The sequence below is a fragment of the Danaus plexippus genome, chromosome 10 (genome assembly GCF_018135715.1).
Source record: "Danaus plexippus chromosome 10, MEX_DaPlex, whole genome shotgun sequence".
Taxonomy (NCBI): Eukaryota; Metazoa; Arthropoda; class Insecta; order Lepidoptera; family Nymphalidae; genus Danaus; species Danaus plexippus.
Window position 1 is genome coordinate 5,358,090 of NC_083543.1, and position 27,237 is coordinate 5,385,326.

Consider the following 27,237-nt stretch of genomic DNA (forward strand, 5'->3'; position numbering starts at 1 on the left):
AAAGCACTTTTTGACTGACATTCTGACATTGGAAGAAATGACTTTGACAGTCCAAAGGGGGTGGAATGAGCAGCGAGAGATAAACGATAAATAAAGGGGTTGGTACTTTTACTCATTTACTTTTATGGGTACGTAATCCATTAAATATCACTTAATTTTCATAAATTATATTTTCTATTTATTATTTAATAAAAATTATTATAATTTTGATATCAATAATTCGGTATTTATTATTTTTATACTGAAATTATATTAGACAAATAATATATTATTTTATAGTACAAAATATGATATTTAAATGAAAAGAGTATTTATACCTAGTATATCTTTAATTTGTATTAAATATATATTACATTTAATAAAAATTTGGTTCCTTTAAAATAGTTTTCCGATATTACACTGTCCTGCAGTTTAAATTTTGACAGAAAGTATAAACATTTAACGGTGTAGGGTTTAGACAATTGTATATTATAATTTTAAATTATTCAGAAATTTGTGTAATAATGGAAATAGAAGACGGTTTTGATGATCTTCTAGGTGAAGTAGAAGTTCCAACATCACCAAAGAAGCCTAAAAGTGGTGAAGACGTCGTAGCTGGAACAGGTACATATTATGATCTTGTATATATTATATTAAACTCAATTGTGGAAGAATAATTGTTCATACATTTATCTGCCCAGCACCAAAGCCAACAGCGACCAAAACACATTGCGTTCTAGTAAATCAAAAGCAGGTAAATGTTAATTTATATACAAATAATTTTTTAAATTTTCTTGAAACATAATATGTCTTGTTTCAGCGCGGAAATCCTTTGTTGAAATTCATTACAAGTGTCCCATGGGAATATGATGAAATAGTTCCAGATTATGAAATAGGCAAGACTATTGGGATTCTGTTTCTTTCATTGCGGTATCATAATTTAAACCCTGACTATATAAATAACAGACTTAAAGAATTAGGCAAGAAGTATGACCTCAGAGTTCTTTTAGTTCAGGTTATTATATTTTTTTATGTAAGTAACATACTTTTAAATGAAATTCAATATTATTTTTGTTTAACATTTTCAGGTTGATTTGAAAGACCCACATGTTGCCTTGAAGAATCTAACTAGAATATGCCTTCTGACAGATATGACATTAATGTTAGCGTGGAGTCCGGAGGAATCGGCTAAAATAATAGAAAATTATAAGATATATGAAAATAAACCACCTGATAGAATAATGGAGAAAATTGAAAATGATCCACATCAAAAGGTAGTTAGACATATTTCACAATACATTGCAACATCTTTTAAGTGTCAGAATGATAATTATATGATGTTAAAAATGTTTTTATTTATTGTCATAATAACTAGGTGATAACTAGGAACTACGTGTTTTCGAATAATAATTTGATAATAGTATCAAGGATCTGCATATAAAATTCAAACAATTACAGTGTAACATATTGTTTTGCATGTAAAGTGTAAACAAAATAAGTACTGAACTAAATTGAATGGAAGTAATATTTTAGAAAACAGATTTAAATACTTATCAGCTGTTAATTAGCAATGTTATTCTGTTTAATTTACTAATATTCTATACTATTTCCACAGATAATAAATGCACTGTCATCAATAAAGCCCGTAAATAAGACTGATGCTATGACATTAATAACAAAATTTGGAACATTAGAGAACATCATTAAAGCAACGGAACAGCGATTAGCTGATTGTCCCGGTTTTGGGGTTACTAAAGCTAAAAAGTTGCACAAGGCTCTGCACGAGCCGTTCTTAAAGAGAGGACAAATGAGGCTTCAAAGTAATGATGAGTTTTCAGAAGAAATCTGCTTGGAAGATATTGAGAAAATGGAAAATGAAGTGAAAAAATAAAACTTGTTTATCTAAATTTCTTAAATTAGATATGTAAATAGTGTTGTATATTGTATATAATAAGTTAAATGTGTTTTATAGTTCAGGTTGCTGAAGTTTTATTTAATGAAAAGTGACAGATAGAGCTTAATCCTCTCATATAACTTGGCAATTTATCACTTTTCACTAAGAAATAGCTGGTTAATGGCACACTATGTATTAAGTTAACAGAGAAGCATTGTAAAGAACAATTTCAGTTGTGGTAATAATGCATACATGCATGCATATTTCAAATAAGAGTTAGAGTATCTTTCTAACTTCATACTTACAGTTTGTAGGTGTAGTTTACTGCTAGCCAGTGGACTGTCTAGATCACAGCACTACTACCCTCACACAGACATTTTTATATATTTATAATAGTAGACGGTACCATAATATACGCTTTTTTAATTAATATCAATTAAACTGATTCAACTTACACGTAAAAAATTTAACTAAGTGTACCTACTAATTCTATGAAGTCAATGGAGAGAAAACTAAACCTAGAACTCATGTATAGAAAACGGATTTAAAACATTGAATTAATTACTTAAAAGTAATGGATAAAATGGCAAAGGAATAATGTGAGGCAATAATCCTACACGGAAGAATTAAGGATATATACAGAAGTAGTACATATTGCAAGCATTCCTTAGTGGTCATTAAATTAAAAAAACATACTAAATTGTAATCTTTAAAATTTGAAAGAAGTACACTTGAAGTATCTGAGCAGATTATTGATTGACTGTTTCTTTCCGATCTACAGAAGAGCCCCTTCCGCAGCAGTAAATTCAAAACTATACACTAATGTAAATATCCATAAAGTAATATAGCAATTTGCTATTACAAATGCAATTGCCTTTAATGTACTAAAACCATTTTAAATAACAAAATTGTAACCATTGACTTATAAAGAAACTATTTCAGTTATTCTTAATTTTTTTATTTACGCACTTATAACTACATTTCAGAAAATCCCCAATACGTTCATTGTTATTTAACGATTCTAATGGCAAGAATGAAACACCTACCTCATCGAGTAATAGGCCATAATGCTTTATCTACATTATTTTGGAAGAGAGCTGATACTCTTTATCAACAGCGGGGCGGATACTAAGACGATATAGACCTAAGAACTACCGCCAGGAAACTGACTTCCAAATGGAAGAAACCGCATCGAAATCCGACGATTTATTTGAGACCTACGATGAGACAGACAGATATTAACGCCTAAATTGTAAGACCCATCTATATTGCGTCAGCGGTAAAAAAATATCTACAGGATCTCTATTGAGATAACGTATAGTTTATTAATATGACCCCGTTTTGGAAATTCTTGATGCATAGGGAATGAAAATAATCACAAATGACCATAAACACTCCACAAAACTTAATAATTAATAGACTTCCTATTAATTTTATAAAACAAAATATATTGTCGTGTTTATAATAATGCTATACATTTTTAGCAGGCGTAACGTTGTAGAAATTTAAAAATATACTCTATTTAGAACTTACTTAGACCGCCAGCGATTTCGTCCGCGTTGTTTAATATACTCCAATGTTTCCATATGTGCAAGGAAATTAACGACACTAAACATTATGCTTACCGAGACGTACGGATCGTTTCCGTGTTTCACTTATTAACTTATGTTAATACTATAATGTCTGATAATTTATGAATAAAAAAATGTGAAAGCTTCTTATGCTGCCTGACGATGTCAATTTAGGATACTCTTAGAAGTAGAGCTTCAAAAACTTTTTGCTTCCTTAAACTTCATCAACTTTATAAAAAAGATACCTCAATTTTTTAAATAAAGGCATAGTGTCTAAGATATAAAATGGAAAAAATATTGGTATATAATAAATATATCCAGTGGTTTCGCCGTGAAGCGCACAACTAAACTTTTTAAACATTTGATTATAATATATATAAAAGCTACAAAAACAGCTTAACAATGGAATAACTTATACACATTTTTTTTTAATTTTTACATTAAAATTTTAAACTACAAATGTTTTAAAGTTAAACTCCTAAATACATAGCTACTTAACACAGATAAACATGCAATTATATTTAGTATTATTAGAAATCTGAAGAGGTTGCTTGTTTGAATTATTATACTAAATATTCTTAAAAATTAAAGACGTAATTTAAAAATGTCTTCATATATACCATTACTACCAAACTATATTTGGATAATATATTAAAATTATAATTTGACCAACTTTGCTTAAAACTCCTTTTAAAGTAAAACGATGCTATATAGAGCTTTACATCATCGGTTGGAGTTACATTTTAGTTGAATAAAAAATATCACAAAAACAAAACTTAATCAATCAGTACCTCCCATAAAACCTCTTTGCTTTTTTTTTCGGTATTTCAAAAAATCTTATGATCTCCGCTTTCTTTTTTTAGAGAGAATATTATAATCTGGAATTAACTTTAGTACTCTGTGAGATTATAAATAAGGGTATCTTATATATGAAATAATTAAAAGATAAAAACCGATGACTATAAATGTTTTAAGTTTTAAATGATAGTTATATTATATTCCAATACTTAATTATTTAATATATAAGGTTGTGTAGTTTCACTTTGTACTTCATAACAATGAATGTATTTTAAATTCTAAATTATTAATACAATCTGATCGTTCATACGACGTGAAATGCTTGAAGAGACTTTCTTTTATTTATTTTTTTATCACGCCTCAAGCAGAGGCTTGTTGAAGGCGGGTGCGTGCGCGGGGCTTAAAATAAAACATATCAACAGCGTTAAACCGGCTTCACTGGCGGCTGGACGTAGCGATGTCTTTGCCTAGCGCTAGTGAGCGGCATTTAAGCGGGAAAATACTTTTTAAATAACCGTCAATCACAATATAATTTTTGTGTATCATTTTACTATAATTACCTTTAAATTATGTATCCCAAATTATATTTACTTAGATTTTAAAAATAGTGACTTAGTTATTAAATTTTTATGATTAAGAGTGCTACATTTCAAACAATAAACGTGAAGAAAAGTGGAGGTGTGAACTGTTGGGAATTAGGACTGTTTTTGTGAACTTTAATTCACTCTGTGTGAATTCTGAGAAAAGGATTTCTTATTGTAAGTTTATACTTAATACAAATATATATATATACATAAATTATGTATGAAAAAAAAACAATATTATTTTGAAAGAAATAATATTAACAAATATACCAAAAATATTTAAATAAAAGATAAAAATATTGAAATAATTTAACAACTACATTACTTGTGACAATCCGTTAAGTGCATAACTTACGATGAGCTTAAAGTTTAAAGTAACTCGTTTGGGTGGGTGCATTATTAAAAAAGGTATAAAAAACATATTTGAATACTACCTTTTGTCCACGGCTTTCTTCGCGTGAATGGTTAATTATTTTTGTCTTACTATCAACCATATTGTGCTTTGAATTAAGTACAAATCAGCCGTTTAGAGTCGGAATTATATTTTTGCTTATACATTAAGGAACTAACAAAATTTTCCAGTTGGCATTTTCAATACTTTGAATACACAATTCTATTTAGGTTCCCCTAAAATAATCTATTAACATTATATCAAACAAATTGAATGAAACAGGTAAATAGAGAAAAACTTAAAGTGGTTATTTTAAACTTAAATAAGAAATACAATTTATTTAATTATATATTATATACACTAATGAAAATAAACACAGACTGTTTTAATATCTTTGGTAAATAAAAAAAAATACTACTAAGTTCCTTTTTCGTCTTTAAGTGAAAGTTTATTGGCAATAAAAAGATTATATTTCCTCATTAGGCATGAATATAAAATATAAATATGAAGCTGATGTTTAAATTATATGGTTAATATAAATTACATAATTCAAAAAAAATTCTTAGCCTTAGTTAACGTAGGCTTCAGAAATACTTGCAGTTCAACGTTTCCCATATAACAATTGACATAATATATATTTTCGAGATAGTCAATTTATAGATTTTAAGCTCACGGTATTCCAGTAACGATGACACTTAGTACGAGTTAAACTTTAAAACTTATAGATTTTATATAAAAATGTACGAGACTGTAAGGTGCATGGCGAAAATAATAATAACCATTTAAACAATTCTATATAAAAAACAGCGAACAGGTGAATAATACACGTGCCACGACAGCTGTACGAAACTTATTTGTGTGTATCGTACGTAGTAGAGTTAATCATTTTAATGATCAATTTAAATTTACTATTGTAAGCTATGTATTTCTTGCAATATATTTTAATCCATATTATTGTTTCCATACACGTTCAGTTATTTAATAAATAAGTCTTCATAAGATAGATCGCATTTGGTAGTCGATTTCGGTATTTTTTTTATTGTATTGTGTTCGTTGTCGGGTAAAAGTGATCTTCTCATGGCAATTTCTTTGATGTATACAGACAGATATCTCTAATGAATGTGCTTGATATGATTGAAGTCATTGTTTAGTGTTATATGTGGAGCACTTTCTGTTTGTAATTACAAGAATTACCCAGCATCTTATATGTTAAGCCGAATTGTTTCAGAATTTTTAGGTCTTATTCAGCAATGTACTTATATAAGTACTATATTATATTTTATTAAAAGTCCGATTGTATGATTTTGTAGTAGGATATTTATTCAATTGTAACTAAGTTAGATTTGTTTATTATATAAATAATTTTCTTTTATAAACATTTAAGTATATGGTAAGTAGTTCCAAATTTACATATAAATTACCTTTCTTTATGTTATTAACAATTAAAATTATTGTGATATATATGTATGTATGGGTCAGTATAGATAACAAAAAAGTTTTGAATAACTTAAAATAGAATTATGACATATTGTGCTTATTAAATAAAATTTGTTGCCTTCGTTTTACTTGTATAGTAAACTTTACTTATTAGTGAAGTACTATAGTTAGTAGTCACATAATTACAAATAAGACACATCTCTGTTAATGTTATACTTAAGATGTACGTATATATTTATTATAAGTATTGCTTATTCTTTTATTATCCAATTATTTAATTTTCTGGTGAATGTTGTAATAATTATAATGGTAATAGAAACTTAATATTAACTTCGGAAACGGATAGTCAAATTTATCTAACGAATCGATTAGAAAAAGGACGAGTTTCTAAATAAGTTTAAGTCTGAATGTTTTTTGGTTTTCGTTAGAGTAAATATTTTGTCACAAATCTCGCTATAATAAGGACTGCGGAGAACCGGAATCATTGAAAACAAGTTATGTATAGAAATTTGTAAAAATATGCCGACTGATGAATATAAATTTCAAATTCTAAGCAGGATGCTGCTAAATTTTTATTAGCGACCAAAGCTAATAAACGTCATATAGTACAAATTTAAATTAATTTTAACCCTTTTTTTTCTTATTTTCGTAATTTTTCTTCATTCTTCAATACGTGTCGTGTTCCAATTTTTTACGGCGTCTTAGTCATGGTTTTAGGCTTAAGAAAGTTACTCTTGAATAATATAATACAATACATTATATTAATCTTCGGTGGTCTCAGTTTTAAAATCCGTGACGATCGTAAAAATAGGCAAGAGGCTATTTTAAAAAACAAAAATCGTTTATAATTTATATAAGTGATATGATGTCATGGTCATAGTAACTAACTAACTGTATTTCTTGTTTTGTCTGTCTTTTGAGTAATTTTAATTTTACTCATGTGTTAAAATTTTACGTTTATTTCGCTGCATTAGAATAGAAAATCTTCATGTTCAAGTTTTTATCTCCAACAATCACTAAGACTTTTTAAAATTTCTACAAAACTTAAAATTTAGAATATTTAGTATGAATCATGTGGATTGATGTCTCCAAGACTACATCTACATACAAATTCACATTCCAAATATTATGTATATTCTTTGGGACTAAGTAACATAAACGCATTCAAACATTTAGATTTTTAGTACATAAAGATATCGAAAAGGAATATTGTTTAATTAATTAATATGACCTATTCTCTATTAAAATATCTAAGTACCCTCATTATTTCTCTAATAATAAACGAGTAAGTACACGGTAAGTAAGATTAGGTTTATATTAACTCTATTATATGGATTTCTTGTGATCTAAGTGTCACTCAAAACGTTTGGAATAAATAAAGTAGTAAGCAATTCCTTTAATACTATCTATTTATATTTTTGATGTGTCTATAGAATTCGAAACAAATCGTAGAGTAAGTAGAGATTGTAATAATAATAGCAGTTAATACGAAACACTCACATGACTCGTGCCGCCTCGCGGGTCGGCGCACGCGCAGCCTCCGGTTTTGCTCATTTTGTGTCACGTAATATTGTTGTGTGCGTTACATTTACATGCTTACATGTATGTGGGTGTGTGTGTGTAGCACGAACCCTGTTCCAGATTTAAAATTATTCTGTTGATAGCTCGGAGTAACAACAATGAAAGGCTTAGAATATCCTTTTTTATATTATTATTATTATTAAAGATACATAAATAGTGAGTTTAGAAGTAAGTACCAAATGAATGAAAAAGTACAGATATTACTTACACAGTCCTAAATTTATAATTTAATATTTATTTTAACTTCTATAGTATATAATCGGTCTCATATAAATTTCTATGACTTACTCACCTTGAATACTAATCTTATTGCAAATGATTCCCTTTGTCAATTCTCTTATATTTATAGGGTCATGTATTATTAATTAAATAATTTTCGTGATTCCTATTACTACTATTTTTAACAACTGAGAAGATTAATTTGGGTGAAAAAAAAGAAATATTACTAAAATTATACCTATGCAACAAATAAGTCAATTATTGGACATTAAGTATTAAGACTATTATCGTATTATAATTACATTATTGATATTCGAATCCTTGTTTCTAACGTACCTCATTTATTCTTTAACTTGGCTATTTTTTTAATGTAAAGAATTCTTTGTATTATTTTACAATAGCAACCCGAAACTTTTGACAGTGACACGTTGTAGTGGGTTGATCACGTTTGTAAACTTAAAAAAGAAATGATCTCACGAACGTGTTACGTGACTAAACAAATACAAATCATTATTCATTGTACGATATAAAAATTAAGGTTGTTTATGGTCTCTTTTAGTATATAGTAGTAGTAGTAGTATTTTGTAAAATATAATGTATTATTTTGAAAAGTCACTCACAAATTTCCATTTGTAAAACTTAAAGCCAAACAGGAATAAATAGTATATAGTTTTAAATTAAAAAAAATAATAAATTAGCCCATTTTCTTTGGAGTGCTTTATAAATATAAAATAAAAGGATTAGAAAGTTAGTGAAATGTCAATAAAACTGAGCCATGCCTCAAGGAACTTTATTGTAAGAGATATAGCATTGAACTTTAACGTCGCCACTTGAAGAGTTATAAGAAAGCTTTTAAGGTTATCGCTTAAAATAATTTATAACTAATGGAACACTTGAGAGTTAAGGCTTAAAAATGTCAAATAAAATATAATACTAAAGAAACGTGGAACCTCTTCAGAATAGTTTTTTTGTAAAACTATCGTCTCATTTCACACAATCATGGTACTTTGGAAATTAAATGGTTGACAAAAAGTTAAGTTGTTGGTTTATAACAATTTTGGACGTCGATTTATTTTGAGAACTGTTTTTGAAACTAATTCGTCATGAAATGTAATAATTTTATTATTGTAGACCAGACTGTTGTTTTGAGAAACTCGATCTTTAAGCATTATAACTGTTTAAATTTTTTTTTTTATCATTTAAAAATAATTTATTCTTAAAATATATAGATGTTAGACAACATTGATAACTATTTAAAGTCTAAGGAATTTTATCAGGGGCACTAAAATATGAAAATAAATTTGTAATTACAATATTCTCCTAATATTATAAACAAATTTGTAAATTTGTGAGGATGTATGTATGTTTGTAAATCTTTTTCGCTCAAACTTCTGGTATGAGAGGGGAAAAAACTTTGATTTCTTTTCAATAATGACGTAAGCCGTCTCGGGTTTAAGAAACTGGTTCAAATTCCACCCGACATTTAATTGGGCTTCCGATGAGATCTCCAACAACATCTAAGCAGTTATGAAGGCACATAATGAGCGTCACCAGATGTCCGATTTGGAAGTAAATTGAGTTATTATCCGGTAATAAAATTATAGAGAGTAATAAACAAATACATTGAAGATTATTATGTATCTTAATATAATTTCTTTTTTAACTCAATCATTGTCTCAATTTTTTATGTAGCAAGTTTTAAGACATTTAAGTCCTGTATAATAATAATATTTATCAATAAATATCTAACACCTTTCAATGGATAGATAAACGTCCTCAACTAATAGCAAACTCTTGGGTTAAAAAGAATCCTTCTTAACTTGTTTAGCTTTCTGTCGGTATAAACTTTTTATAAATACTCGGATACTAGGCAACATTTATAATTTAAAATTCCTTAAAAATTAGTAGCATCACACCATTCGGTCTGTCTACACTTTAATTACAAATTAAAAAAAAATCCTCTGGTTATATTTGTCATAATAATAAAATAAACATATGCCAAAACATAAAGATGACAACAAAATTGATCACCGCATGTTTTAGATATTTTGTTTATATTGAGAAATTCCTTAACACACTGACATAACAGACTTCCGTCTGTATGTAGCTTTACTAAAATAAATGGTGAAGAAATCGGTTCACGTAAGTGATATTTATGCATTAACCTCATTTTTCATCAAATTATCGATTTCGACGGATCGGAAGTGATTTCGATCTGTGGGTTTTAACACAAGTTTGAATCGTGACACTACATACCGAGCGTTTCCAGTTTATCATTCTCAAATCCGACGTTATATTATTGACGTAGGCTTTTAAAAGAGAAACGGAGAGTGATTCGTATCCAGTATGTCGGTGCAAACTTATGGTAAGCATACTATTCATAAATAGCATCTCGCTTTTGTATTTAGGAAAGGCGTATGTAAACAGTTCATTATGGTAGTCGACCGTATTAAAATAGTAATGATTGACGAATTATCATTATACATTTATTTAAAATTACCTCGGGTTGATCTACAGGGACATGGAATCACTTCCTGTTTTCCTTCAAAATTATTGCATTTATTACTTAAATTAATATAGCCTCTGTCGAACAATTCTTGATTATCTTCAAGTGGGTCATTGTTATTAATTTTGTTATATAATTTACGATAATACAGCTTTTAACTTAATTTGAAAGATATTTAATTTCAACTCGAATAATTAATTAAAGTAATAATTTGGCTTTCCTTAAAATTAATAACTACTATACAATACTATACTATATTATAATTAATTCTAATTTTATAGTAGATGTAATTAACTGTATTTATATTCAATTAAATTGGTTTTATATTTCCTAATGAATAAAGAATCAGACGTAATTCGTGGAATTGCTATATGAGTATTAGATGGGAATGCAGGAAGGTAAGGGCACTCATTAAGGCATCTCAAGTGTCCCCTGACTACCTAATGACCGGCCAGCCACATCTAGCCACATTCCTCGTCTTTAACCTTACAGTTATCATATTATTTGTAACTCATAACAATTATGCTTATAGTCAAAACCTTATTTCGAACGTAAAGTACGGAATATGTATTTTTTTTAATTGATTATATATGTTATATAATATTAAAAATTGATTCCAGTTTACATGAAGTACGTTATCATTTTTGACTTAAAAAAATCTATCAACGGGACAACTGACAAAACGTTAGCTTTAATTAATTTAAAACTACATATTATACTATATACTGCTAATTGTATAGAATACTTTTAATTATATAGGTGCACCGTTTTGAATTTAAACTTTTAAAATTATTAAAATTTTCGCTACGCTTAATTTATTATAACTATATAAGGATGTGCGAGTGAAGTCGCGCGTAGAAATAAGTACATATTTAAACAATCTAACGTTAGCACACAGTTAGTACCAAGCAATAACATTGGGATTTCTCAATACATAGAAAAGCATGTCTTACTATTGATAATTTAAATATGTAATAAATAAATTATTGATATTATGTGCGTGTCTATTACAAGGTTACATGTTTTAAATATATAAAAGTAGAGAAGTATCTACTATTGCTATGCAACGTGTATGTATCTATCTATATTTAAATGAATGTATGCGTGTTCTCAAATAATGTAAATATCTCGGAAACATATTTCTATATACTTATTTTTCGACCAACACGTAAATTATTGTAGTTTTTTTTAATGTTTTTGTTTTATTTTCAATGAATTTAAATCATTGACCGAATGGTAAAATTAAGTATACATTCAGTATACTTACCAAATGTTAGCATCGTCACACCGAATACGGAGCGTTAATAGTTTTTCATTCATACATTTTCATACATTTTGTTAGCGTAGTTTATTGGATGATAAACTGAAAACGCTCCGCATGCAAACCTGTGCTAAGCTTACAGTTAATAATTAATCAAACGCACGACGTTTCCATAATGTAAGGAGATCCGTTATTGTATTGTGCGATTCCTGTGAAACTTCAATTCATTAAAGCCGTTTGTAATTCGAGATCATTATTGTTCCTTGTTTTCCATCCATCAATCGAATCAAGTTGAAGCAAACTAACAAAATTCAAGTCAACCAAACCAAATATATTTCACACTAAGCTTCGAAGACATTGAATATCAATGTTAAATACAAAGAGAAGTTTACCAACGACCAGTTTCACGTAGAGTTATTCGTCTTAAAGGTCACCTTAATGTAACAATAGGTAATTTTCAGATACGTCAACATGTCAGTCAGGAGTACGTCACGTGATCTATAATGGCCATGGCGCCTCCAGCTCATGACATCTATGGGCACAGCGATGAACTAAGGCCACAGCATTCACGGGACAACTCGCGGGATTCGGGCATCTTTCACACAACTAAAGGCCTCTGGAACGGTCCGGGACAGAATAATTGCTTCTTAAATAGCGCTGTTCAGGTACGTATTGTATTTTTTACCAAGTTTTTTATCTGTAAAAATAGCTTTTAAGTACAGACAAAAATGGTCGTTATTACCACAAAGCTGTTAAATTTAGGTATTGCTATTAACGTTTAGTCTTTACTGGAAATTTTTAAAGACAAATGTATTTGACTTCTTTCTGTTTGCTTTTATAATATGGGCACATGTTTATACAGCAAATAAAGGTAAATCAAGTATAAACATGTGGCGATTCTTAGAAAGTCATCGGTCGTATACGAATTTTAGATATTGTAATGGATATTTTTTTTATTTCTTACTCGTTTTTGCCCTCGACATCGTCTGCGTGAATTGTGGAATTTAGCTCGTAGAGAAATATGTAAAGTATTTTAAAACAATTGTTATGGTAACCAATTGGCAGCTTAGTGTGTCTCACGTGACGCCATGCAAAATACAACTGTCATGCTGTCATCTTAAAGGAACGATATAGAATTACGGTATAAATTATAGCCATTGTCTTATTTTGATGTCTAAGCAACATGACTGTAAAGTTTAATTAAAATCTGTGGTATTAGTTTTTTTTGTGAAAGAGTAAAAGACATTCTCAGAGACTTTCGATTTTACAGTATTAGTAGGATATAACAATTATAGATATCATACGTCATAAGATACAGTTATAATAAAATGAAAAATATTCGCTCAATCTATTTTTGTTCCCAATAGGTGTATAACGTTATCACTTTTACAATGTGCTTAGTCAGAATGGGTTTAGTCATTGGACTTCTGAATTATTCATTTAAGTATGTTTTTGTTTATACAAATTAATTTATATTATTTTGAAAGCACTGTTGAATTGAAACAAATAAAGTTGTCAATACTTTTCCGTTTCGTATACTTTATAACAAAGTATAAGCATTCACGAAGTATTTTGTTGAAATCTGTCAAAAGGTTGTCTGGCGACAGTGGTATCTCACTAACGGTGTGGGCTCATTTGTGGTAAGCCATCCTTTTCTTCTTGTCATTATATAAAAGCACCTAGTGTTAAGGAATTAACGTTCATTTTAGTGTATATTCTATACGCCATCAGGTCGAGGGTCGGCCGATGACGCTATTGTACCAATAAACAAAAAACTCGTTTAAAGCTACTTAAATAACGACCTTTACCTGTCTGTCATTTATAACTAATAAATTGAACTTACTGATTGACCCTACACTTTTATCATCAATATAATAGATTAACATAGATATGAAAAGATTAAAGTTAATGTGTCTGTTGCATTTGCCATTACAAGTAAAGAAAGACACTACCACTTCTAATTCTACTTAGGTCAAATCATTCTAATATTATGTTGGTTTTTCTACAACACAATTTTAATACTGTTTAAATTATACCTATTTTTGTTTTATATGAATTTTGGTTAAGATGAGTGACATATAACTTCATACCTATATATTGCATACACTAGGTTAATATTAGTGATGGTTATGTATAGACTGATTCTATAGTTCCAGATGGTAGACTGTTTTAGATTGCATCAATTAACCTTCACAGTGTTCTTTATAATATGAGAGCGGGCTTTCGCTTTGTAGAACGTAAGTAGGTATAACTTTTACTTTCTCAAGGCTAGAACACTTTTGTTTAAGCATTGGGTTGCTTTTTTATTTTATTGCAATAAAAAACTAACTACATACTTATTGAGCAAATAGTAAGATTGAGGTTTTATATTTAATTAATAAAATATTTCAAAAAGAATGCCATCATAATTTATTCGTGTGGTTGTCGATATCAAAACTACTATTAGGTAATCATTAAATGTTTTAATTTAAATACCTTTGTTTAACCATTATTAAAATCTTCAAAGTTAAAAATTCTTTAAAAAAATATAATAGTTAATTTATATAAAGAATATCGACTTTTAAATAATATGTTTCATATTATAATATATTTCAATCACGCTGATAGAAATTCCAAAGGCCTCTGATAAATTGATCCAATTTATGTGGACGTAATTACAGAGTTGAGGTGAGACAAAAAAATAACCATGGATCCTATGCAGCATCCATTATACATTAAAATGCCAGCATGTAGAAGCTATTCGAGGGTATTTCTTATATATTTTGTTGGGTTTAATTTAAAATACTTTTTTTTTATATAAAAAAGCTTACCAAAAGATTTCAGTATACAATCCTTTGTGATGGACCACAAATAAATCGTATTTAAGTCAAATTTGTAAAAGTTTACAATCAAAGAAAAATACTGAAATACAATATATTCTTAAAACTAAACATTATAGGTAATAGTTTCAGCGTTGTATTTGTTAGATATTTACAAAATGTACGAACAGACAAATCATTAGATAGATTATAGTTATAAAGTAAAATTCCAAATTAGTCACGCCATTAGTGCACAGGACAGACGTTTAAACAAATTGTTTTCTATACGCCCCTTATCGCATGAAATTCTGGAGCGAGCTGTGGGCTCGAGGAAAAAGCGTGAATTGTTGGCACGAGCGAAGAATGCAGAAAAACGAGTACTTTATATGTGTGCCAGAGGTACAAGGATAATGCAGAGAGCTTTATATTTATAAAACTTGGAATGTTCAAGTGCGAAGCGTTGATAACAAATAAAAAATAGTTTGCATCCATTGGCATGAACGGCAATCTTTCTTGTAGCGTTTACAACTTTGATTTATTGCTCGCGTCACGTAGTTGACCACCGATTTGAAATACCTTTGGAGATTAACCAGCAATAAGCGATTCTCAACGGCCATCAAACTCAATCATAATTAAACCGTACCAGAGTTCACATCCATTTATTTATCGGATTTGAAATTATACGCCCTTGATCATTTGTCGCTTTAATTAAATCAAAATACTTATACATACACATTTAAGAAATATAGTTTAGGAAGTTAAATATTTTTTAATTTAATGGCTAAAATGTATACAAATAATATTCATGAAATAAAATTAAAATAAAATTACGTAAGGAAGCGATAATAAATTTGGAATCAACGGCTTACAAAATCACATCAAGATAAACTATAAATCACTGCACTAACTAACATTGTAAGGCATTGTAAGATGAAAATAAACGCTATGTCAATGAACTTTTTACGAGTGATTATTTTAAGACACACCTGAAAGGGCTTATCTTATCATTGAAGCTGTTACACACCTAGTGACGTTAAACTCTCCATTATAATCTTTTAGTCTATCCTTTTAAAATTCTTTACTAATTATTAATATTACACAACAATGAACTTATGTTTTAAAATATAACATAAAAGATAAGAAGGGACTCGTGATGGAGTCTTATGAAAACACTATTTATATACATTGTTACATCAAAAACATCTAAAGCTTACATTACACTGAATCCTATCAAAGAAAGTTTATGAACTGATCTATTTCGACATGTAATCCGGTTAACTGGAACGATCTTCGTTAATCTATAAACACGGTGTTACGTCCGCGCGTCCCCGTTACTTGGTTACTATTAAGAGAGAATTTTCGTTAATACGTTATATTTACCAAAGAAAAATTAATTACTTGTTAATCTTTCATTTAACTACCTTCTATTTGATTCTGCTTCAATAGTTTTATTTGTGTCAATTTCTATTAAATTCTAAGTGCTCGTGGATTTTTGAACAAAATTCAGAACTAGAAGTTAATATTTTCGGATTACTACGCGTATTATATTATTTTTGAAAACTACATAATCAATATGCAATCGTGATCACGGTTCTTGCATAGTAACCGTAACATCGGGAGTATCGAGTATGTAGTTATCTGAAAATATTAGTTTCATTTAAATAAATACTCCCGAAAATCTTATATGTCATTATAATTCAGAACTATTTTTACTTATACAAATCATAGATTGGACATAATGTTACTGTTAAGTGTTAACTTTGGAATGTAATGTTTAATATTTGTGCCATATTAATATAAGTGATATATCACAACAATCAAATATTTCACTCTATATCAGTGCAAAGCTGGTAGCTTCTGTAACGCTATTTGAGATTCGTGCATCGCTTTTCTAAACAAACCTCTTTGAACAGGTGCACGTTCGCTTACGTTAGTTATTTTTCTGTCTGATGGAAGTCCCCTCACGTATCCTGGCCTGTTTACAATGGCGCCGGCTGATGCTAGCCGACGATGGTTCCGTATCTTTAAAATAGTGCTAATTGTTTTTGTTGCGGTCTGGTGTTAACTTACAAGCTTTAGGCCTTTATTTTTTTTGTTTTTTTATTGAATTAAATTTTAAAAAACTATTGCTTTTCTGTTATAGAATACTATTTGTTTTTGGTGTAATTTTTCATATGATTATTTTTTCGTTAAAGTATATATGTATATGAAATATATTTTAAAATTACCTTAACTATATATAAGATAATAATCATCTTTAACAATATTTTGAAATGATTATTTTGAACAGATTTTTTACGAAAATAATGAACAAATGTTGCAATAGTTAAAATAAGGATTAGAACCTAGTTACCCAAATATCTTATTCGGCTTATTATTTAAATCAGGTTTTTCATAAGTACATGAATCGAATATTTCATTAAAAAATGTATTTAAAGAAATCACACATCAATGTATTAACCGATAAAAGGACGTTTAATATCTCTCAGTATTGAAAATGCACAAAAGAGTCAAATATTCTTAGTCTTTACTATAAAATTTTATTACTTTAACAGAATTCAACTCAGGTTTTGAGTAAAGGTTAACGGTGAAAACGAATTTCCTTCGATTTTATTCCTTAACATAATTCAATGTTAAAAAAAGGTAAGGTTTTTATATTGTATATAATAATATCGTTTCTTGCTTTTCTTTAACAATAATCCTTTCTCCTAACTAAATAAAACTTGTGGTACGAAGCTTGACTTACATTATAAATACTGTCAGTGTATCTGATTGAAATTTAAAAGCAATGTTGTTGCTGAATACAAATAAGAAGTTCAAGACAATTCAAAGACAATGATCTGTAGAATGAGAATGAGAAAATACGATATTACTTACTTATATTATATCTTTAAACAATAACCAGAATAAATTAATAGATAAATACAGCAGTAAATACTTCCAGTCTTAGATTTTTCGGAATATAGATCCTATTTAGTAATTATAATGAAGGCCTATAAATTTCATGATATTCCATAGTATTCTTAATAGCATAGTTTAATCCTTTAGAATTCTTTGAAGCGTTCTACATTGACTTCTCCCTATTTCCAGTTTTTCAACACATATAAGTGTATTTATTGTTGTTTGTTGTGCGAGTGCTCAGTTTTTGTATTACACCTGATCGCCGACATTCCGTCGTGTGCCGGCTGACGTTTCATCTATTTCCGACGGAGATATATTTTTTTACTATCAATACATCATAAATATTTATGTCACAGTTAGGTACCAATAAAATTTCTTACCGTCGCGTATTTATCGTCGTTTATTTATTTGTTTTTATTTTATGCTCGGCTTCTGACGAGTTTAATGTTTATAAGTAGCTCGTCCGTACTAAAGATTTATGTTTAATTATATAAAAAATATATTTATATATATCTACATTGTTTCTTAACAGTTAATACATATAAGTTTTAAATTACTTTTACAGTTTTTGCTTTATCAAATAAAAACTTGTAGAAAATTTTATGAAAAATATTTACTTTGTTGTCCTTGATTTTAGTAATTAACATCTTTTATTTAATCGGAAGCGGCGCTCTGACATTATAAATGAATCTATCGCAATTAACGTAAGTATAATAGCCATTAGATCTTCGCTATATCGTTAGTAGTTTATTAAGATAGTTTACTTTCTAAATGTAAATACAATTTCTTTTAATTTCCATTCCATCTTGTATAATTTCTTACTGGGTGTTGTCCGTCACGGGTCGCAGCCTCCGGAAGGAACCGCGTGGGAACACTGGTCTTCATTCACGTATTATATAATGTATAATTACTAGCGGTATTTATTATATTTAAATAGAGTGTATAGTTATTAAAAACACGTATATTAATTGCTCCTTTCATTATGCAAGAGCGATAATAGCTTGTTACCATTAAGTGATAACGATTGTTTAACGTTTTTATTTTATTGTGAGTCTTATTGATTATAGAACAATTTTCTCTCTATATATTTCTATAGATACTCTATCTGTCTATATCATTCCAAAGCTAACTTTTTCTTTTAACTTCAATGAAGGCAATAATTAGATATGGCTAAGTAATCAAAACCACAAATTCTGACTCCTATATATTAATAACTATTGATAAAAAATAATTATGGATGCTAAATACATTATTTATTTTATTCATATGAACTATTAAAGTGTATGATAGTTCTGAATTTCTGTTCAACAACCAGCTGTATATAGTACCGAATCACCTGTACACTCCCACGGTACCCATAGGAACAATTCCGTTTTATGAGGTCCTTTACATTGTCTGACCCTCCTTGTGCGTTCTAAATTAGAGTTAGAACGTTCGAGAATTTTGTAAAGAAATTTGGATTCCAACAGATTATTCTAATGTAAAACATAATGCCATATAAACCTCTAACCACATTTAAGTAGCTTAAAATAGTATAATGTTGTTTTAATCCAAATATATTTGGTTTTAGTTGTTATTAACTTATGACTTAGATTTAAAAAACCTTTTAAATAAATTTAAAGTAAACATTTCGAAAAAAAAAACAATTTCATTTTTAATTATTATAATACGAAAACTCCAACTATCACTTGACATACAATTTTAGAAGTGCATAAAAACTAGTTTTCGCTATGATGCTATATATCCACATATTGTCAGTATTATGAAACGTGTATAGAAAATTTCAGATTAAAGACATCTTTTTAAAAAAAGTTGCTGAAAAACTCCATCTAACCAAATAAAATAAAAAAGTAGAAAAAGATATTTTAAAAAGGTCGTCAGTCAAATATAACCTTTAAAAATATATATTATTTACTCTATTTAAACTTAATGATCTATAAAGTGCGCGAAGCAGACCGTTTGGGTAACAATAAAAGCACGCGGCCCACACACAGTCATATAAAATATAATGTATCACTCTCCTACTATCAAATGTTCAGGATGAGATGAGCACAGGTCGAAGAATTTACAAATTTAATGTCATAATAATTGTAGTATACATTTTTTCCTTCAACGGTCGTAATCATTCTATGAATGAGAAACGGACCGTGTGCTGAGTTTGTAGTGCTTGGGAACGTGACAATTATTGTACAGATATAACAAGACGTATTTACGAGACATGGAATTTATTCTTTTTCAATACTTAGTTGTTTCAACAAAGCCAACTGATAAATTCTTACAATTATTGTTGATATATCATAAAGTACAATAAATAAAAATAATAATAATAATGTTTATTTATTAAAATGCTAAATCAATCATCAGTTACGGGTGCTAAATGATAAATGTTCAATATCTTGGGTCGCCATATAAAATTTATAATCATTATATTCAGCTGCCTTTCTACTATAATATAAACTTCAATTGTTTTCAAAATAACATTTCTTATGGGTATTGTTACTGTTAAAACAATACCCTAATAACAGTACCAAAAGTGTGTCTCGTCAAACTAGATAGCGTTTTGACTTTTGAGTTTATCATTCATATTGATCATAAATCACGTTTAATTTACTTTGCAATAAAACTACGATTCGTCCCCCAAGCGGCCCCCAGTCTAAACACATTACTCGCTCCACCGGCTCATTAGTCACACAAGTCATCAATAGACCAGGGCGTACGACACCATGCTTCAATTGTGTTATTTTTTATCCTTCTATCCCAAATCCTAATTAGAGGAAACGGTAATCGTTTGTTTTTATGGTAGCTTTTTTTCACCATTAACTTTATAATTACAGAACTCTTCTTTTACTTAATAAAAGAAATATGGGTATAAAATAGAGGATGTGTATGTGTGTGTGTATGTGTATGAATCTAAAATGGCGTAACTGTGTCTTTTCCTTGACATTGCTCGTTATTTCTAGGATACCAATACTGTCGAATATTTTTTTATTCTGTCTCTGTTTTTGGTCAGACAACTTATATAATTTATATAAGATGATGATAACGAAGATTTCAGGTCTATATGTTTATATCACTTGTCCATGGACCATTATGATGCCATCATAAAGAACTATAAACCCTTAACAACTTCTTGAATATTGCATTCTCTTATTTTTTTCAACCACGAAAACTACAGTAAAATGAAAGGTAAAAAAATTAGAACCATTATAATCTATAGCAAAACAAATAATAATCAGTACAAAAAATAAAAAAAATATAATATCAGTGTCATCTTTCAATGGTAAAATCGTAAAAATATTTTTTTTATTTAAATATACATATTTCTTAACTTTTATATCTGACACACAATTACGGAGGGTCATTAAGTCGCTGAACCATAACTGTTCTGATGACTCACAAACTTTGAGACTAACCTTGGAAATAGTCTATTGTTTAAATAACTTACAGAACACACTTCATTTACTTTAAAGGAAATGTCTCCTTTCGTGCTTGGCTTACATCATAGCTTTGTTTAAAATATCTTACGAAAAGTCAAAACATTTATCAATACGGTGAAGTACGCATCAATATCGATATAGAGTCATCGATAGAATGGACATTACTTTGCAATTTATTTGCTTGTCTTAATGATTTGTAATAGCAATTAATTTGACGCAACAGGAAAGATTAATCTTGTAATCTGCCACAGTCTTTAAGAACGTGTGGGAAAATTACCGAAGCAAGACGGCTCGGGGTAACGTTCTAATTACGAATAAAAACGGTCAAAGGGTACGTGGCCGGTATTATTTATTCAAATAAGCAGCATATTGTAAGAATTTTATATAAACTCTTTTCTATCACTACTATAATGGCTATCATTGAAAGAGCTGGCTAATGTAACATCATTGCAAAAAACAACTATCTTCCAAACTTATATTAATATTTTATTTAAATATTGAACAATTTGTCTTAATACACATCTACATATATATATATATATATATATATATATATATATATATATATATATATATATATATGTGTGTGTGTGTGTGCTTGCAAAGTGCACAAAAATGACATTTGTAAGCAATTATGTTACTACTTTAACGACATTTGTCTAACTTTATAAAGGATGTGGTTAAGCCATTATGTTGTAACAATGTCGTTGTGAAGTTCCTTAAGGTATTCAAGGAAGGCTATTGTTTTGACATTTTATTTCACATGCACTTCTAATTTCTATTTTATTTATTTTTAGTTGTACACAATATATGTTTATAAAACAAAACTGTTAATTTTATGGAAAAGAAATTAAATAATTCAGATGTTAATATTTCTTTTTTTTTTTTGTAAATGTTGCAATTATGTTAATGATGGTATAATAATAATATGGGCTATTAATTATATACATATAAATATTATTTTATTTAGTCATTATTTCATACGAGTTGATACTCGCGTCTTCGTATCGATACATTTTTGGTATTTGCAACAACACACATTAGCATGTTTATTATAAGTTTGCATTGGCACACTACATACGAAGCGTTTCACGTTTCTGATTCATCATGAATTGTTAATGCTCCTATAAAAAAACTTTAATGACTCCTAAAACTTTAATGACTTTATATTCAAGACAGGTTTGCCGCCGTTTTTCTTTGACTCCATAGTAAAATAACCATTGCTTATTGTATAAGTATGGGATCGTGGTTTAGTATTACTACCAGTTGCTAATACCTCTATTACCTTGTGGTTACATCTTTTAAACTCTAACCCCCTTGTTCTCATATTGTCGACAGTATACTAAAACTTACCGTTGGATAATATTATAGACCTTATCTTGTTGACTACATTTAGGGAACTGGTTAAACCAATATCTTATTACTATTTAAAATATAAAATAAAAGAAAAACCATATTTTAGAAAATATAGCATCAATGTAAATTTTAATAAATTCCTTTATAGTTTCTTTATATCCTTATTATTAAAAAAATCTAAAGATTACTATCCCGTTTGTTCTATAGGTCGACTAGACGAAGACTTCTTTCTAATGTTACAGTTATAAACCTCTATAAATGCGGGTGCTAAATACTTTATATAATATGAACTATGAAGTCAGCCATGGATGAGAGTCAATATTCGATACATAACCTGGAAATATGTTTGGTCCCACGTCTAGACATGAGAGATCGCCGTGAGAAATATAGGACGGTCGCGCTTCAAGACACAACATGAGATAATAGATTGTTACATAAGATGATCATGTCTCAGAGGTTGACGCTGTGTTAGGGTGACTTGAGTCATATAGTGTGAAAGGAGTTTATATATATATCATATGTTATAGTGTCGAATAGACGGAGTCATCTTTAGAAACTGAAAGAAATTTTATTGATTCATAAAAAATAATATTTACTTCCAGGTAGGTATTCGTAAATCGTAAAACAATAGAATAGCGTTGGAAAAATTATCAAAATCAAAAGACAGACATTAATTAATAAGACTTAGTTAAGAAAAGACTTAGTGTGGGTATACTTTGAAAGTTACTAAGTGTTCCTTCATAGACTTTATACAAAATGACCTAGATATGAGTTAAACCACGACATGTTTTAATTAAGAATTAATAATTGTTATTAGTTAACACAAACAGAAAATAATTTTTGAATTATGTAGTATTTTAAAGTACTAATAACGAAATTGCTCATTATTTAGTGTAGTCATAATCTGACTTCATTCTGGATTGAGACGAAAACATAACGGTAATAAAATTTATTACTGCATATAGTATATAATAACGGAGGTGAAATTTGGGGTCGTAAAAATAAGAAAAATCTTTCCGTGTGCTTAAAAATTGATGAATCATGTAAATATTACGCAGAATGACGGAATAAAATATGAGTGTTTCGTAATTTGTAAAAGTTTTTTTTTAGATGTAAGTTATAAATATTTCATAACAACAAGTCTCGAGCGACGTTAAAACATATCTTTATTTCTATCATAAATGAAAGTAAGAAACTTAAATTATAATAATATAATTAACCTCAATGTTTTCTAACTTTATAACTTTACCTACTAAGAGGTACCGCTCGCCATCGGTTAATATAGTCTTTGACATACCAGCCCACTTCTACTTCATTTCTTAAAAATATACATATACAACCTTATTCATATAATATTAGGTCAGTTTGTAAAAATTATTGCAAAGGCGAAAATATTTTTAATTTTATTTTTGTCATCATAAAACTGTTTAATGAAAATCAGAAAGTTTCTTAAATTGTCAAAGCCACGAACATACTATCAGATTAAAGGCTATTAAGTTTGCAAGTAGTTCAACCGTGAGAATTATGTGTTGATTTGTAGGAAACGTCGTATCCGATGTCGAAAGCTTACAAATCAACGAAACTATTAACAAAACAATGGTGTTGTAAGGTGTTCGATAAATATTATGACATAGTGTTATGAGGTGTCATAATAGTGATGTTTAGGTTAATTAATTTATAAATAAAACCGATTAAAACGATGAATCATCTGTATATGTTTAAGGATAAGTTCATTTTATCGTTTATAACGTTAGAAGATCAAAAATGTTAAAGAATCGAAATTTGACATGTGGCAGACTCCATTTATTATTTTCAACATTTTTATTTTAATTAATATGAGTAGTAATCCTACGCAGACAACAGAGCAAAATGCCACTAACGCAATTAAACACTGAGTGCTATATCAAATTTTGCAGGCGTCTACAAAAAAAGGCCAAGGTAATTAGTTATTAATGAACATTTCTATAAAACTGTAATTCCACTCAGGGCAATGAATATTTGTTTAATATTAGGAAAATATATGAGTTTTATTTTTCTTTTCTATGTAGATAAATATATGCAATGTTATTTTTACTAATTATATAAAAAAGCTATTATCCAACCAAATTACTAAGTAAATATTTTTCAAACACACAACACGGTATATTTTTATGTGTGAATATATTTAGAGGTTTCCTTAACGGTAAATTATTTTTGTTAGGAGGTTAGTTCTACTGTTTAGTACAAAACTTGTTTCATTTTACTACGATTTACTATGAACTCAAATGTACAGCACTCTATTGAAATTTAATGTTTATGCCTCAAGACATACAGTCGAAAATAGATCATGTTTGTATATATACGTATAGTATAAGCGTGATAGAGTGAAAGCAGTATATGTGAAAGAGAAGGAAAAACCAGTTCATTGTTTTGAATTTACGTATTAACGTACCCGTCTGATTTTGAATTTCTCTCGCTCGTGGCCATGATTTAAGGAGGGACGGTTTAGTTTGAAATCTTTTATACAAATCGTATGTCCAGCTTCCTGTCATTTGTTACAGTTTAGAAATACATATTCCTTATATAAAACATATCGCACACAAGATGGGTTCATATTTAATATTTTTGGGATTAGTTTTTATGTAATTTTTTTTTTTATTATAAGAATTACATATTTTTTTCTATTCGATTGCATTGAACTCTTCTCGATAAATTTATTAATAAAAAATAGCAGAAAAAACTTTTTGGGGTATCCTCTTAAAACCTCAATGTTATTAAAGGCTGAAACCACAGCCTGTCAGCTTTTCAAGAAATTAAATCGTACACTAAGAAATACAGGGAACGCACAAGAACATTCAAATTTATAGTTAGAAAAATCAAAACTTTAGTTCCTAATTAAAATAACCGTACTATGAGTGACTGGTATCATACTACACACGTTATTAAGAAGTCACTTCAATAACAAGCTGTGTACAAGACAAGTACTAGCTGTTTAATCAACACATATCTAATTACACACCTCACTGAGCCGTAATGAGGTTTTTATTATGACTTTTTATATTCCGCATTTAGCACAGAATTGTTTGAAGGGATTCATATTTTTTTTGTTATTAAATTGGCTTCGTAGCGTATACGACAGCTTTTTGTATGTGTTTGAAATATATTTAAAAAATACTTTGTTGTTTCATAGTTATTTGATGTTAGTCGATCTTATTTCTAATAAGTAATAAATTTGGATTTCGTAAAGCAATAGTTGCCTTTAAATTACTATTTAAAAATATAATATATACAATCCAAGAAAAACATATATACCCAAAATATTTTGTGTAAAGTTTTGTTACAAAAATTTTGTCTTTACATTTAGTTCATACAACATTGTATAATGGTTTACAAATTATTTTACAACTAGTGTTGTTTTCAGTAATACAACACGTGTGCAGACAAAGAGAATACGAAACCTTTGTTCTGACTCACTCTGAATCACTATTGTTAATTTACTTTTCAAAGGTATTTAATAATATAACACAAATTCTAAGTATTTAGAAATAAACACGAAGGAGGTTTTAATACCTCCGCAAGTCCCTATAGCTATTCAAGGAGTTCTTACTGTTTCACTGAATTTTTTTTTATTACTTTGGTTTTTTTCCTTGTATCTTATAATAACATATACACAAGAAGACTTAAACAATAGAAAGATGTTTTGATATTATTATGTGTAGTCGTTTATTTTATAATCAAATGCAAGGTGTTCCTAAATCAGCGAATGAAATATCCCGATATATTTTTTATCATCCTGCCCGATCCCTACACAGTCCTTTTTCTTTGGTACACCTGCCCCGAATACTCTTTAGATGCTCACAATAATCTACCTGCATTATGTTTACTGGATTATTATTAAATATTTTTTATTTTTCTTATACAATTTAGTAATTAAATAATTAACAAATTACTATTAAGTATAATTAGTAAATGGCATATAAGCAATATGTTCGTTATTCACATTTAGCAAATTTTATTGCATACAAGAATCATTTACTTAGAGACAACCTTATATTGAACGCGGGAGTGTTATATTAATAATAATATCTATATTATTATTCTCCCGCGTTCCTTGAAGGCACTACAAAATGGACGCCGCTGCAAAGCCTTCACGGTGTAGTTTGTTTGTAAGCCGTAGCGCTAGTATCGCCGGCGTACGCGCCACTATACACCCACGACTGACGTTGTAAACACCACGTAAACGTAGTGCCAGTTATTATAGTGATGATGAACGGTGTGTTGTGATGGAACTGTGATGATTCAGTGCTGGACATCATGACCAAGGCTAAGATTACGAGGAACAGTGCCCTGTATCATAGCGCCAAGGTTTGTATAGTCTAATTAAGGCTGTGGTTTTTAATTAACTTTCATGTTAACATTCTCCTCATTACGTATAATAGTTGATGCAGTTAAATAATTTATGGTAAATTTATTAGCTTAAAATTTAATTGAATATTTATTAATAAAACTATAATTGTCCATAAATGATTTAGTGGGATAATAATT

The 27,237-nt window shown here is 28.8% G+C and overlaps 2 protein-coding genes across 4 annotated transcripts in view; both read left to right on the top strand.

Annotated features, from left to right (window-relative positions):
- Nucleotides 1–23: 23 nt before the first annotated feature.
- On the top strand, nucleotides 24–1,955 carry LOC116766742 (DNA excision repair protein ERCC-1). 2 transcript variants are annotated; one of them, XM_032656825.2, is made up of 6 exons: nucleotides 24–128; nucleotides 538–603; nucleotides 681–733; nucleotides 800–994; nucleotides 1,068–1,253; nucleotides 1,595–1,955. In XM_032656825.2, exons 1-6 carry the CDS (start codon nucleotides 125–127, stop codon nucleotides 1,868–1,870), a joined length of 780 nt encoding a protein of 259 aa, XP_032512716.2. In that variant the 5' UTR covers nucleotides 24–124; the 3' UTR covers nucleotides 1,871–1,955. The 2 variants fall into 2 exon arrangements, with proteins under 2 accessions (XP_032512716.2, XP_032512714.2); XM_032656823.2 differs by lacking the exon at nucleotides 24–128 and having other exon boundaries at nucleotides 400–603.
- Nucleotides 1,956–4,702: 2,747 nt separating this feature from the next.
- LOC116766740 (uncharacterized) overlaps nucleotides 4,703–27,237 on the top strand; it is a 45,520-nt gene continuing 22,985 nt past the window's right edge. The window contains exons 1-2 of one of the 2 annotated variants that reach the window (XM_032656818.2): nucleotides 4,703–5,000; nucleotides 12,683–12,886. In XM_032656818.2, coding sequence (XP_032512709.2) covers nucleotides 12,725–12,886 — 162 coding nt within the window. In that variant the 5' untranslated portion in view covers nucleotides 4,703–5,000; nucleotides 12,683–12,724. Of the gene's footprint in view, nucleotides 5,001–12,682; nucleotides 12,887–26,903; nucleotides 27,058–27,237 lie in introns of those variants that run through there. The other variant, XM_032656822.2, reaches the window with a different exon arrangement.

Excerpts from the sequence above, each read along its gene's own strand:
- LOC116766742 (XM_032656823.2), top strand. The coding sequence starts at position 504 with ATGGAAATAGAAGACGGTTTTGATGATCTTCTAGGTGAAGTAGAAGTT. Across the intron at positions 604-680 it reads AGACGTCGTAGCTGGAACAG|CACCAAAGCCAACAGCGACC; the intron begins GTACATATTATG and ends TTATCTGCCCAG. Across the intron at positions 1,254-1,594 it reads AAAATGATCCACATCAAAAG|ATAATAAATGCACTGTCATC; the intron begins GTAGTTAGACAT and ends CTATTTCCACAG.